This window comes from Nicotiana sylvestris, chromosome 3 (genome assembly GCF_000393655.2).
Source record: "Nicotiana sylvestris chromosome 3, ASM39365v2, whole genome shotgun sequence".
In the NCBI taxonomy this organism is placed as follows: domain Eukaryota; kingdom Viridiplantae; phylum Streptophyta; class Magnoliopsida; order Solanales; family Solanaceae; genus Nicotiana; species Nicotiana sylvestris.
The window spans coordinates 32,424,064-32,438,013 of record NC_091059.1 but is presented as its reverse complement, the minus strand read 5'-3'; the positions used below and the strand labels follow the sequence as shown (position 1 = coordinate 32,438,013).

The following is a 13,950-nucleotide window of genomic DNA, read 5'->3' as shown; positions in this document are numbered from 1 at the left end:
AACCTCAATACCTAGAAAGTACTTCAATCTGCCTAGATCCTTAGTTTGAAAGTGCTGGAAGAGATGCTGCTTCAGATTAGTAATACCATCCTGATCATTGCCCGTAATAACAATATCATCAACATAGACTACCAGATAAATACATAGACTTGAAGCAGAGTGGCAATAAAACACAGAGTGATCAGCTTCACTACGAGTCATGCCAAACTCCTGGATAACCGTGCTGAACTTACCAAACCAGGCTCGAGGAGACTGCTTTAGACCATAAAGTGACCGACGCAAGCGACATACAAGGCCACGAGACTCCCCCTGAGCAATAAAACCAGGTGGTTGCTCCATATAAACCTCATCCTCAAGATCACCATGAAGAAAGGCATTCTTAATGTCCAACTGATAGAGGGGCCAATGACGAACTGCAGCCATGGATAGAAAAAGGCGAACTGATGCCACTTTAGCCACTGGAGAGAAGGTATCACTGTAATCTAGCCCAAATATTTGAGTGTATCCTTTGGCAACAAGACGTGCCTTAAGTCGATCAATCTGGCCATCGGGACCAACTTTGACTGCATAAACCCAACGACAACCAACGGTAGATTTACCTGAAGGAAGAGGAACAAGCTCCCATGTACCACTTGTATGTAAAGCAGACATCTCGTCACTCATAGCCTGTCGCCATCCTGGATGAGACAATGCTTCACCTGTAGACTTAGGGATGGAAACCGAGGACAATGAAGATATAAAAGCATAATGGGGAGATGACAGACGATGATAACTCAAACCAACATAATGAGGATTAGGGTTTAGTGTGGTCCGTATACCTTTTCGAAGTGCAATCGGTGTACTAGGAGCAGGATCCGCAGTAGGAGCCGTGTCAGGTGCAGGACGAGAACCAGATGGGCCTGATGTAGGGCGCGAACGACGATGATAAGTCAAGAGTGGTGTTCCTGTGGCTGGGGAACTAGGAGGGATAACACTGGACTCCTCAAAAGTTGGTATGGGTGAAACCTCTGTGGTTGAAGGTGGAGGAGGATTACTAAACTCCTCAAAAGTCGGTATAGGTAAGACCTCAGATATGTCATGGTGGTCAGCAGAAGTGACATCAGTTGTGAAGAAAGGTTTAGACTCGAAAAATGTGACGTCAGCTGACATAAGGTACCTATGAAGATCAGGTGAATAACAACGATATCCCTTCTGAACACGAGAATAACCAAGGAAGACACACTTGAGAGCACGAGGAGCTAACTTATCTTTCCCCGGGGCTAAGTTATGAACAAAACATGTGCTCCCAAAAACCCGAGGTGGAAGAGGGTATAAGGCTGACTGGGGAAACAATATTGAATGTGGAATCTGACCCTTGATGGGAGATGAAGGCATCCTATTAATCAAATAACAAGCTGTGAGAACTGCATCGCCCCAAAAACGCAGCGGAACACGAGACTCAATTAGAAGTGTGCGAGCAGTCTCAATAAGGTGCCTATTCTTTCTTTCTGCAACCCCATTTTGCTGAGGGGTATAAGGACAAGATGTCTGATGAATAATTCCATGAGAAGACATAAACTGCTGAAACTGAGAAGATACATATTCTAAGGCATTATCACTGCGAAAAATGCGGATAGAGACACCAAATTGGTTTTTGATTTCAGCACAAAAACTCTGGAATATAGAGAATAACTCAGAACGATCTTTCATTAAGAAAAGCCAAGTACATCTTGAGTAATCATCAATAAAGCTAACAAAATAACGAAATCCCAAGGTTGAACTGACTCTACTAGGACCCCATATATCAGAATGAACCAAGGAGAAAACAGACTCTGCATGACTCTCAACACTACGCGTAAAGGAAGCTCGGGTATGTTTCCCAAGCTGACACGACTCACAATCTAATCTAGACAAACTGGATAAACTAGGCACCATCTTTTGAAGTTTGGATAAACTCGGATGTCCTAAACGTCTGTGGATTAGATCTGGAGGATCTGTAACTAGACATGTTGTGGAAGGACTGAGCGAGTTAAGGTAGTAAAGACCTTCTGATTCACGACCTGTACCAATTGTCCGTCCCGTACTGCGGTCCTGCATAATAAAAGAATCATCAATAAAATATATACCACAATTGAGGGCACGAGTCAAACGACTAACAGATGCAAGACTAAAAGGACAACCAGGAACATAAAGAACGGAATCTAGGGTGATAGAAGACAATGGGTTGGCTTGTCCAACTCCTTGTGCCTTAGTTTGACATCCATTGGCTAAAGTAACAGTAGGAAGAGACTGTGAATATACAATATTCGACAAAAGTGATTTATTACCAGAGATATGATCAGAAGCGCCTGAGTCCATGACCCATGGTCCAAGAGTACTAGACTGGGAAACACAAGCAAAAGAATTACCAGCAATAGGAGTGTCAGTCTGGGCAACTGAGGCTACTTGTGGAGATGTTTGCTTACTTGCTCGATACTGAAGGAGCTCATTATATTCTTCTTTAGATACAGAAAAGCCCTGGTTACCTGTAGTCTCGCTCTGAGCAACGTAGGCATTTTTGGGTGGACGGCCATTTAAGGAATAACACATTTCGCGAGTGTGTCCAAGTTTGTGACAATAAGAACACTTGGGTCTAGATCTCCCAAAACGACCGCCTCCTCGTCTATTCTCCATAGCTTGAGATGCCCGAACATCCACTGTCTGGGATGCAAGAACAGAGGAATCAAGTATCTGTGATGAAATCACTGGGTGACTTGGTGCTGCAGCAAGGCGAAGTAATCGAGAGAATAATTCATCAACTGTAGGGACAGTCGGACTCGCCAAAATCTGGTCTCGTACTGAATCAAGATCATGAGGAAGTCCAGCGAGTGTAAGAACTAGAAACATTTTCTGTCGCTGCTCTTGTTGTTTTGACACACTAGCAGAAACTGGCATCAATGTCTCAAATTCCTCCATGACTGCCTGTACCTGACCCAAGTAAGTAGACATATCTAATTCTTGCTTCTTTAAGTTTGTCATCCGTGATATCACATCATAGAAGCGAGATATATCATTAGTGTATAACGTACGAGCCTTTGCCCAAACCAAATAACATGTCTGGAATGGCCGAAACAAAGGCATCAACTTAGAATCAATAGAACGCCACAAGATGCTACATAATTGAGCATCAATTTTTGCCCAAAGCGCTATCGCCTTTTCATCTCCTTCGCTAGACTGTTTAATCAGATGATCTTGCACACCTTGACCTTTACACCACAACTCGACAGATGAAGCCCAAGCTAAGTAGTTTGAACCTCCCATTAAAGGTTCCGAGGTAATCATAACATTAGAGTTTCCAGAACTCATGCTTTTAGACCCAAAAACATCAATTCCCAAAGACATCTTGTAAATTATTACCAAATAAGAGAAATAATCAACTGTAATCCACTGAAAATAGAGTAAGGAACACTGAACCAGAATAGGAAACTACTGTAGCAGTTGGAAAGTTACTGTTGCAGCCGGAAAATATTCAAAGTGGTCGGAATGAAATAAAAACAGTAGGAGTAGGATCGGAATTACCAGAAGACCCAACTGTTCTGAAGGAACTTTTTCAAAAAATGGCCGGATGTCCACCTTTTTTTTTTTGAAATCACTATTCACGCCGGAAAAATAAAAAAGTTGTCGGAATTTGGTGTAACCTGGATAGGTAGGCTCGGAATTGCAAGGGAAACAATCTGTCCTGAAGAGTCGTCGCCAAAAAAATGGCCGGAAGGTGGCCCACGCAACGTTGGAACTTCGCCGCAAAATTTTCTTTGGACAGCTACAGTACCGCCGGAGATTTTCACTGGGATTTGGTCGCCGGACAGTGACTACTCTTGTGGTAGTGTTGGATTTTGTGCACAACACTGACCGAGACAAAGCAGACACAAAACAACTTTGAAAGTCGCCGGAAAAAAGGGTTCCGGTGACTGATTTTACTTCCCGGAATCGCTGGAATTTATGCACATCGATAAATCTCTCACGATAGCTCTGATACCATGTGAGAAGACACGAGAGAAAATATGATATATATTGTGTGTGATGCAATACAAGAGGTGCTATTTATAGCTACTCTATACAAAGGGGATACTACTCCTATTCCAATGTGGGACAATTACATAGCTATCTCTAACAATATTCAAATTTAGACCTTTCTGTTATTTTGAGAAGCTACAACACTGTCTCTTAGATAATTAGAATCATCAGTACCTTTTTTTATAAGTATTAGAACAATCAGATACCATAATCATAGAGCACTAGTTTTCTCTTAATCTATCTTTATAGCCACTACTACTTCAATGTAAGTTCTAAATCTCAAGGGTCAAGAATGCTATGACGTCATTGCGTAAATATACGTATATCTTGGTGTTGGTAATAGCTTACCTGTTGTATCACAGCATCCCGATAAAATCTGTAACAATGGAGCTGCATTGCTATTCTATCAAGTTGCAGGCAGTAGATCCTACCATAACTGCGAATTAACAGGGAAACATATCTTAATTTAGGTGAAAAATCTACTTAATGAAGAAGATTAGTTGAAAGATCTCTCTTAAGGAAAGAAAACAGGAAAAGCTCTTACACTGTGACGATATGAATGTCTTCTGTGGCAAGGACAGGCTTATTATTTGCGTCAGATTTTGCCATTGCCATGTCAAACCTTGGCAGTCGGACTATTCCCACTGATGAAATCTATAAAACAGAATCAAAACTAATGTTAAACTATCAAAATCAAAAGGATTTTCATGATGAATCACACATCTCACGAATTCTGAACACAAAGGATTTCATCTATTTTAATCATACAAGGCATAATAGGACAAATGATATGCCGAGTAAATGAAAAGATCTCACTTCTAAAAAAGAATTCAGCGACAAGCGGGCTTATCATAAAATCTGAATAACCAGTAATGATCCTGAAAGGTGAAGACATGGATATTTCTTCCTTGGAGAACAGATAGTGCTTTCCTACCAGTGAAGCTTCATATACTTCAGCTCTGAAGCTTAAGCTTGAAACCACCAATCATGAGAAACCTTAAAGACTAGGATGGTAAACTATTCAACCCCACTATAATTTGGATCTAGAGAATATTAAACCAACCAAAGCAACAAAAAAAACTCTGTTTATGTTTACTATCAAGAGCCTTTTTAACTGTTGCTTCATTTTATTTATCATGTATCGTCAACAATCATGCTTCTGCAGAAGTGATGTAAGGTATTTTCATCCCAACAATCTAGAGATCTAAACAGAAAAGGCACGAAAGACTATAAATAAACCTGATATCCTGTAAAGCTCTTGCACTGCATTCCCGAGGCAAGGAGCACCAATCTACTCTCATGAGTATAGACATACCAGCTCACATTCAATTTCTTAGTCTCTACCAATTGAAGCGCTCTTGATTCAAAATTGCATGAGAATAACTCCAGTCCGCTGCAGTTGCAATCTAGATCAGAGATGTATGCCAATAATGTTGAAAATGTTCAAAATCATATATATTTTACTAATTTAAGCAAAGCTTGTTTGGAATTGAGACGTGGTAATAATTGTTTTTTTTTTTGATGAAGTGAGATGTTTCATTGATGGCATCCAGAAGATGCAGAGATACAAAATAGGCCATTGTTAGCTCCATTACAATGTGTTTCCCGTCAAAGAGCTAACAAAAAATCAAAAGAATAAAAGTATGGCCTAAGTCAAAGTAAGTGAACTGATAAAATCTAAATAGGAGGCAACATTATTTACAGGGGTTAGGTTGCTCCAACTAAAAAGGTACACTAGACCTTTAGCTTTCAAAAAATGGGAAGGAGTTGAAACTCCATCAAAACATCTGTGATTCCTCTCTGTCCAAAGAACCAAAAAGATGCAAGGAGGGATCATCTTTCAGATTTTTCTGATGGCTTTGTCAACTTTCCACTTGTTCCACCCTTCAACTGCTTCCTTAATGCCCTGAGGTAGGGTCCAGCTTATTCCCATAATGGAAAAAAACATAGACCACATGGAAGTGGCTACTGGGCAGTGAAGAAGAAGGTGGTTAATAGACTCTGAGTTTTGTTGGCACATGTAGCATCTATTAGCTAGTTGGAAACTCCTTCTACAGAGGTTATCTTGTGTGAGACAAGCTCCCTTTAGAGTTGTCCATGAGTAGCAGATGACTTTTGTGGGCACTTTTGTTTTCCAAATCAGTTTCCAGGGCCAGAAATCAATGATTTCATTCTGCTCACAGAGGTGTTTGTAGCCTGCCTTCACAGTGTAAGAGCCTGATTCAGAGTTACCCCACCTGAGTCTGTCTGATGCTTGTTCATTCATGAAGAAGTTCCCAAGTCTTCCATACAGTTCCAGAAGACTTTCTAGTTCCCAATCCTGCATGTTCCTTCTAAATAGGAGGTCCCAGGAACCTTCTAATCTGTTTTGAACTATTGTTGAGTCTGGAGCATTGGCTATTTGATATAGGGATGGATAGCTGTCTTTCAGGGTGCTTGTGTCTAACCATTTATCCTTCCAGAACTTGACATGTAACCATTTCCAGTCTTGAATGATATGTTCTGGGAGAATTCCTCCCACAGGATGCTGATGTGCTTCCAAGGGCCTACTCCATGAGGTGCTATGTTGTGTTTAGTGCACCAGTGGGACTGTTGTCCATGTTTGGCAGCAACCACCTCCTTCCATAAGCTAGAGCTTTCATCTCCAAATCTCCCTAGCCTTTTCATTAGCATGCTCTTGTTGTGCTTTGCTAGGTCTCTGATTCCGAGTCCACCCTGGGATCTTGGTTGTATTACCCTGGACCATTTGACAAGGTGGAACTTATGATCTTCAGAGTTACCTTTCCATAGAAAGGTTCTTCTAACTTTGTCTAGTTGTTTTAGGACCTTACTAGGCATAGGAAAGAGTGACATGCAATAGGACGAAATGCTGTCCAAGACACTATTTATCAAGGTCAATCTGCCACCCATTGAGATGTATTGTAGCTACCATGTTGCCAGTCTTTTTTCTACCTTTTCAATGACTCCATTCCACACATCGGCTGATTTGTATCTAGCCAAGGGGAGGCCCAAGTAAGTAGTTGGAAAGGTACCAGTATCACAGCATAATATATCAGCCAAAGCTTCCAAATCAGGGACTTCATCGACGGGGTATATTACATACTTTAACATATTGATATGTAGGCTTTTGAAGAATTTCCAACACTGAACCCTTCTATCCATTGTAGCTGCTTTGCTTTATCTAGCATCTGACTGAGTCCTTCCATGGCTAGAATGAAGAGGAAGGGAGATAAGGGATCTCCTTGTCTTAACCCTTTTTGTGGAGAGAAAAAGCCGACCTGGCTTCTGTTAATAAGAACTGAGAATTTGACCGTTGTTATGCAGTATTTTATCCACTTAATCCATCTGTGCCCAAACCCCATTTTTCTAAGCATTGATAGTAGATAAGACCAGCTGACTTTGTCAAAGGCCTTCTCTATATCCAACTTACATAGTATGCCTGGAATTCCACTCTTCAATCTGGCATCCAACATCTCATTGGCTATTAAGGCTGCATCAGTGATTTGTCTGTGTTTGATGAATGCATTTTGCACTCCTGATATGAGTTTCCCTATCACTAATTTGATCCTTTCTGCTAGTAACTTGGCTGCTATCTTGTAGACACTGCCTATAAGACTTATAGGCCTGAAAAGTCTTTGAGTTCTAAGGCTCCTTTCCTTTTAGGGACTAGAGCTATGAAAGAGGCATTGTAGGATCCGACCATGTAGCAATTTTGATGGAAGTGGTTTAAGGCCCCCATTATGTCATGCTTGATTATGTCCCAGGTACCTTGGAAGAATGCCATAGTGTATCCGTCAGGTCCAGGAGCTTTGTCTGGTGCACATGATTTGATACTAGCTAGAACTTCCTCTTCTTCAAATGGCCTTTCTAGCCAGTCCTTTTCATCACTGGAGATAGATCCCAGATTACCAAAATCAGCAGTAGGCCTCCATTGCTCCTCTTCCGTGTATAGACCCTGGTAGAAAATGAGTATTTCTTCCTTGATTGCATCTTTGTCTTCTATCACCGCATCACCAATCAACAATTTATCTATAAAGTTGGATCTCCTATTGGAATTTTCCATTCTTTGAAAGTACTTGGTATTCCTATCACCTTTTTTGAGCCAAAGACACCTAGACTTCTACCTCCAAGATAACTCTTCCTCCTTTGGTTATATTGTTGTTATTGAATAGCAATGCTTATATGATATAATGGCGCAATATACGATATAATTGTAATGCTTATAAGCAGAAGGTTTGAAATCCATAAGCATAAGGGAAAATGTCAAAATTTGCTCCTATACTATCCGAAATTGCTCAATTTTCCACCCACCATACTTTGGCCCATTCATACAGTTGTTGTTAGCAAAATAGTCTCGTACTGAGTGGACTCCACGAATTGAAATCTTCCAAGAAAAAGGTCCAAAATTACCGACTTGACTATGGTTTAAAATTACCATCTGCTTGGAGCTCCATTAGGGGTCAAGAACAAAAATGAGCCCTTTTCCTAATGGCCAGGGTAATATGAGACCAAAAGCTAATGGAAGACAAAGTTGTTCAATCTCGGATAGTACAGGGTAAATTTGACCCTTTTCCCTAAGTAGAAAGCATTCTACTTTGCAGAAACTTTATCTCTGAGAAACCTTTTTTCTCACTTAACCGTAACACTACAAAATTACCAATACCTTGTCCACAGGAGAATCAAATATAATACAAAAAAACTTTTCAGTAACTATCTACCAAAATGCTCACGTGGACAAAGATTTTTAAAGAGGAAAAAGGGCAGCCTAGTGCAAACGTTCACGCAGGGTCCAGAAAAGGGCCGCACCCTAGGGAGTGTGATGTAGCCAGCTTATCTTGACGCGAGCATCAATTGTTGCTTCCATGGCTCGAACACGGAGACAGCTTTGTCGTTGCTTCAAGGCTCCCTATCCGAGACATATTCTATCTTCTTCCTTGCTCCAGATTTTTAATCTGTCAATAGTCTTAAGTTACTTCACAATTTCTAATCACCATGTCTGTTACTTGGACCAAGTTTGCACACTCAAATGTTAAGTTCACATTTAGACAAATTCATTGTGCAAATTATGTGAAAGAATCTAGGCATCCAACATAGCACCTTAAGGCCATGGTGGAGATTGTGGAGTAGGCGCAAGACCTTTATAAACCCCTTTGGATGCCCTTATACAATCCATGAGGTATTGTGCATGTGTAACCCAAAACGGGGTTCAAACATGAACAGTAAATGCAGAGGGGTGACCTTTAAAGGCAGAGTTATGGATCTGAGAATGGGTTTACAAAAGGTTCTGATAACACGTAAAAGAGAAAATGACCAAAATGGTCCCCTAAGTTTAAAAGTTGATCCAACTTTGTCCTTCAAATTTCATATTGAGCATTAAATGTCCTCCAAGTTTGCATTTTTGGGTCATTTTTGGTCTCTAGCAAATAGAGTGTTAACTTTAACAGAAGAAAACTAGAAACATGCAACAAAATGCAGCCATTCTCCTTCATGTGCGGAAACATCTTTCTGCTATAGCAATTTTTGCCTCATATAACCCATCTATACAACAACAACAACCCAGTATAATCCCACCTAGTGGGGTCTGGGGAGGGTAGTGTGTACGCAGACCTTACCCCTACCCTGGGGTAGAGAGGCTGTTTCCAAATAGACCCCCGGCATCCTTCCCTCCAAGAACTTCCCACTTTGCTCTTGGGGAGACTCGAACTCACAACCTCTTGGTTGGAAGTGGAGGTTGTTTACCATCAGAGCAACCCCTCATATAACCCATCTATAACAGATGATAATGAATTAACAGCAAAATTTTGCTCTTCTTTAGGAAAATGCTCCAGCTTATCCCGTGCAGGGTTAACCTTTTCATCAGTATCGAAGCACATGCTAATCAACAATTTATTAGAGATTGGGTATTAATATATTTTATCATCTGCCAACAAGTAAACCAAGGTGCACATCTTTATACTTATTTCCTTCACATATATAAAGAGATAATCTTTCCCACTTTCTCAAACAACTTACCGGCATCGGGTCTTCTCACAAACACAAGCAGCCCATTAGCCACCTATTGCCCTTTCAGGCATACGAAACTTTTTTCCACCTATGCAAGAATGTTTTTCTTTTGTCCAAGTCTTCACCATTTCCCAAAGAGCATAGGCATTCCCACCTTCACTGCAGATTGTCTAACCAAGCAACTTTATTGCCCTTTCAGGCATACGAAACTTTTTTCCACCTATCCCCACTTGGAAAAGGAATCAAATTCTCCCCAGGGGAAGAGAGGCTCTTCGGGACTGACCATAAACTTTGCAGTTATAGCCAAACTCATTACCTCAAGGCTACACTTTAGTGATCCATCAACAACACTGCTGCTCTGCAACAGAGGCAATACACTCAAATTTCTGCCAATCTGCTTCTTTTATCCCCAAAGACTGCATTATTTTTCCTTCCATTTCAATTGATTCAGCGTTAGCTCTAAACCCAAAACCACTATGAACTGCAACATTATTCTCCAACTCCATTAAATAATAACAAACATTCTTCCGGGCTTCACAATAACAGGCTGTTTAGTTTGGATTCTGAAACTGATTTCTAGATAGTTGATTATTGCCTCATTAAACAATTGTCAGCTGTTTGCTGAAAAGTGATCCTTTCTCTTTGTACCAAACTCTAGTTATGAGCATGAAAACGACTAAATTCTGAAATAAATAAGGTAAATATATCCAAACTAAACATGCGAATATACCGAATAGTCATAAAGATCTATCTGAGGAGGTTAATTTTAAAGTCAATTATACCAATTTCAGAAAGACAAAAAGTAGCTTGAGTTACTAATGCAAATCCATTTTTTCTTTTCTTGGGTAAACATTTAAGAACCATGAAGTAATCAAATAGTTATGTTTAAAAGCCAATAAAGACAAGAAACTTAAGAGATAAGTATTTGTGCTATATACCTGGTCTTCACAAAGACAATATCACATGTCGGAGAATCTGTCCAAAAGAATCCAAGAATCCTTTCTGATTCAGACCTGCACTTGTGACTGAAAGTATCCCCACTCTCTCTGTTCTGGATATGAACCTCATGAGGGGATCGTTGTACAGCCAAAAGCTTTAAATCTAAAGAATATCGAATGGACAAAACTGGACCTTCGCCTATTAAATCAGAGGACGGAGTCACATTTGGATCAAATGGAGTTGTTTTCCAAGAAAAAACCTGCAAAAGGAGTGACCGCTATTTAGTTCAATGATAAGAGACAGCAAAGAAATATTGCAGCATCATTTGTCAAAACGTCAATGCTGACCATGTTTGGTTGAGTACAAATTTTGAGTTCATCTTTCCTTCTCGGCATTTTACCTGATCAGATGTGAGTACAATAAGCTGTTTCGTGCCATCATCATAAAAACTATTTCTTGCTCCTGGGATTTTGCTTCTTAAGGGTGGATGCTGGATATACACATGTGATAGAGCACCAGAACTACCAAAACCAGAAGGCTGAGAAGAAGATGCTTTTGTTGACATGTTTCACTTCCCCCTATGTAGAACTACTGACCTGAGAAACACCTAAACTATGCCGAACTGCAAATGAAAAAACAAATATAATGGTGCAACAAGTTATATGCTAAAACATTACAATTAAACGAACAATACTATCCTTCAAAAACAACTAAAACGTCAAACCTTTTCACGGATGATTTAATCTTTCAACAACAGCTGCTTACACACACATACTATTCAACTTTCAACACTTTCTTCTTAGCTGTTAAATAAACAAGGTAAACATCAGGCAAACGAAGGAATGACATACTACCCTGTGGTACACACTTTGAGAACTTTTCGTTATCAAATAATGATGGTGAGTTTGTCATACTACACTCTGCATGCAGCTCCTTAATTCAAGGAATTCTTTTAAACACATGTCACGTTCTACTTCTGGAACCTTTGCTGCAACACAACTGCCGTACACTTTCGCCTGTGTTTTATGAAGAGCAATAATAATAAGTTGTTAAAAGATCCTGATGCTTTCAATAGTCTTCAATCTCTGACAAAATGGTTATGGAAACAATTGAAACACAACAAGCAGGATCAGCTAGGTCTGGGGGCAGGTTTCATTTTAAGTAATAATCCGTCTCCTACATTATCCGTAAGTCATCAGGTCATAATTTAAAATACACACATAAAAAATCCCTCCTTCTCCTTCCACCCTTTCTGAAACTAGAGTTAATTCCAATTACCACAAGCCTCAATTGTCATGTAACAAAGTCTTGTAAGAGAGACCACCAAATATATCTTTTTTATGTCATAATTCTTTGAACTATCCTACTCATTACAAATCAAGTATACATGATCATATAAAACCAAAGAATATCAAGAAAACATAAAAATTCACCAAAGGACAAATAAAATTTAATTCTTCAGCTATATGTATAAAATATAAGAAAAAACAAACAATGAAAAGAAAGGATATCAAGAAAACATCAAATATTTACCATGGGACATAAAAAGTTTACTTCTTTAGCAATATGTATAAAATTTAAGAAAAAATAAACAAACAATGAAAAGAATAAAGGAAGTTAAGGGATACCCGTATTGGACAAACCTGAGCTGAACAATTCAACAATACTTTCTTGAAAATTGACGTAGTAGCAGCAGCAGCTGTTGGGTTCTTCTCTTTCATCATCACATGCCTAAAACACACACTTTCGGATCCTCAACAAACATTTCCTCAAATATTTCAAAAATTAACAAAATTAATGAATAAATTCACCTAAATCGTTGAAAATTAGTTAAGGCTGTTAAGCATCTGAATTGAAACTACTAGTAATTTAGTGCACTTTTTCTGACTCTTTTCTGCAAATTTCCGAGGTGAATTTCGAGAAAGGAAGCAGAAAGCTGAAGGTCTACCTAACAGTCTTCGCCTCATGTAGGCCCGATGCCAAATAGACTACGATTTGGCCCAAATTAGTCATGTTAAGGGGCGAAGGGCATAAATAGCCCTTTTTAGGAACCCTATTTAAAGAATAGCCGATATTTATAATTTTAAAGTTTAATTGCCTATGAATCAACTTTGGACATGCCGGTTTGAAGTTGAAAATAGCGAGTCTGAAGTTTTCAAGTTCAGTATTACGATTATGAATTTAAGATCCGCCAAAGCTTAGAAATTCAAAATCAAACCTTGAGCAGAGGTTTGAAGTTATAAGAGGAAAAATGAATGCTTTTACGTTCACTCTAAAGTTTGTAAAAACTGACTAAACTTCAAAACAAAATTAAGAATTGAATATATTTAATCAGTATTTTAAAGGTAATTTTCTAGGCGTGCCTTGGAGCGAGGCGTACTAAAAACGCATTGAAGTATACTGGCGAGGTGTAAGTACCATAGGGCGTAAGCCTCGATATTCCAAGCGTTTGCCTAGGCATAAGTTCGTTCTCGGTGTTCATTTGGTGCATAAGCCCTTAGAACTTTTTCAAATTTGAGCTAAGATTGCTTAATATTTTTATTTTAACTTAAATATCCAAAAGTTAACTCTATTAATTTTCAAACTAAAAATCTCAAAAGCTAATTTTTTTTCTTTCTAATTGTTTATTTTAATTTCATAATTTACTAATGAATAACAAATACACATTAGACCTTTGTTTGCAAAATACAAAGAGTTTTGTCCTACAATTCTTACTTTGCTTTCATACTTGCATTTTGCTTCTTTATACTTCATTTTCCCTAAAAATATTTGTTATACTTTTTATTTTTTATTTTCAAGTTAATTTTTGTTTTTAGAATTTCTTTCAATATCTCTCTAGTCTGTCTATATCTATATCTATACTATATTAAAAGCACAAACCTCTATCGAAATATGATTTGATTTTTTACCCCTTTAGAATAGATTTTACATAGTATAAAATTATAACTATAAATTAATTATTTTTCTAATATTTAG

At 38.8% G+C, this 13,950-nt stretch overlaps 1 protein-coding gene across 5 annotated transcripts in view; it reads right to left on the bottom strand.

Moving 5' to 3' along the window:
• The window catches only part of LOC104243534 (uncharacterized), a 29,227-nt gene extending 16,217 nt beyond the window's left edge, over positions 1–13,010 (bottom strand). The window contains exons 1-9 of one of the 5 annotated variants that reach the window (XM_070170715.1): positions 12,923–13,010; positions 12,618–12,705; positions 11,889–11,990; positions 11,699–11,777; positions 11,375–11,596; positions 10,974–11,233; positions 5,272–5,425; positions 4,577–4,686; positions 4,381–4,468 (exon numbers count right to left, since the gene is read on the bottom strand). In XM_070170715.1, the coding sequence (XP_070026816.1) occupies positions 4,381–4,468; positions 4,577–4,686; positions 5,272–5,425; positions 10,974–11,233; positions 11,375–11,539 (777 nt within the window). In that variant the 5' untranslated portion in view covers positions 11,540–11,596; positions 11,699–11,777; positions 11,889–11,990; positions 12,618–12,705; positions 12,923–13,010. The other 4 variants (XM_070170716.1, XM_070170714.1, XM_070170717.1 and 1 more) reach the window with 4 other exon arrangements.
• Positions 13,011–13,950: the final 940 nt, after the last annotated feature.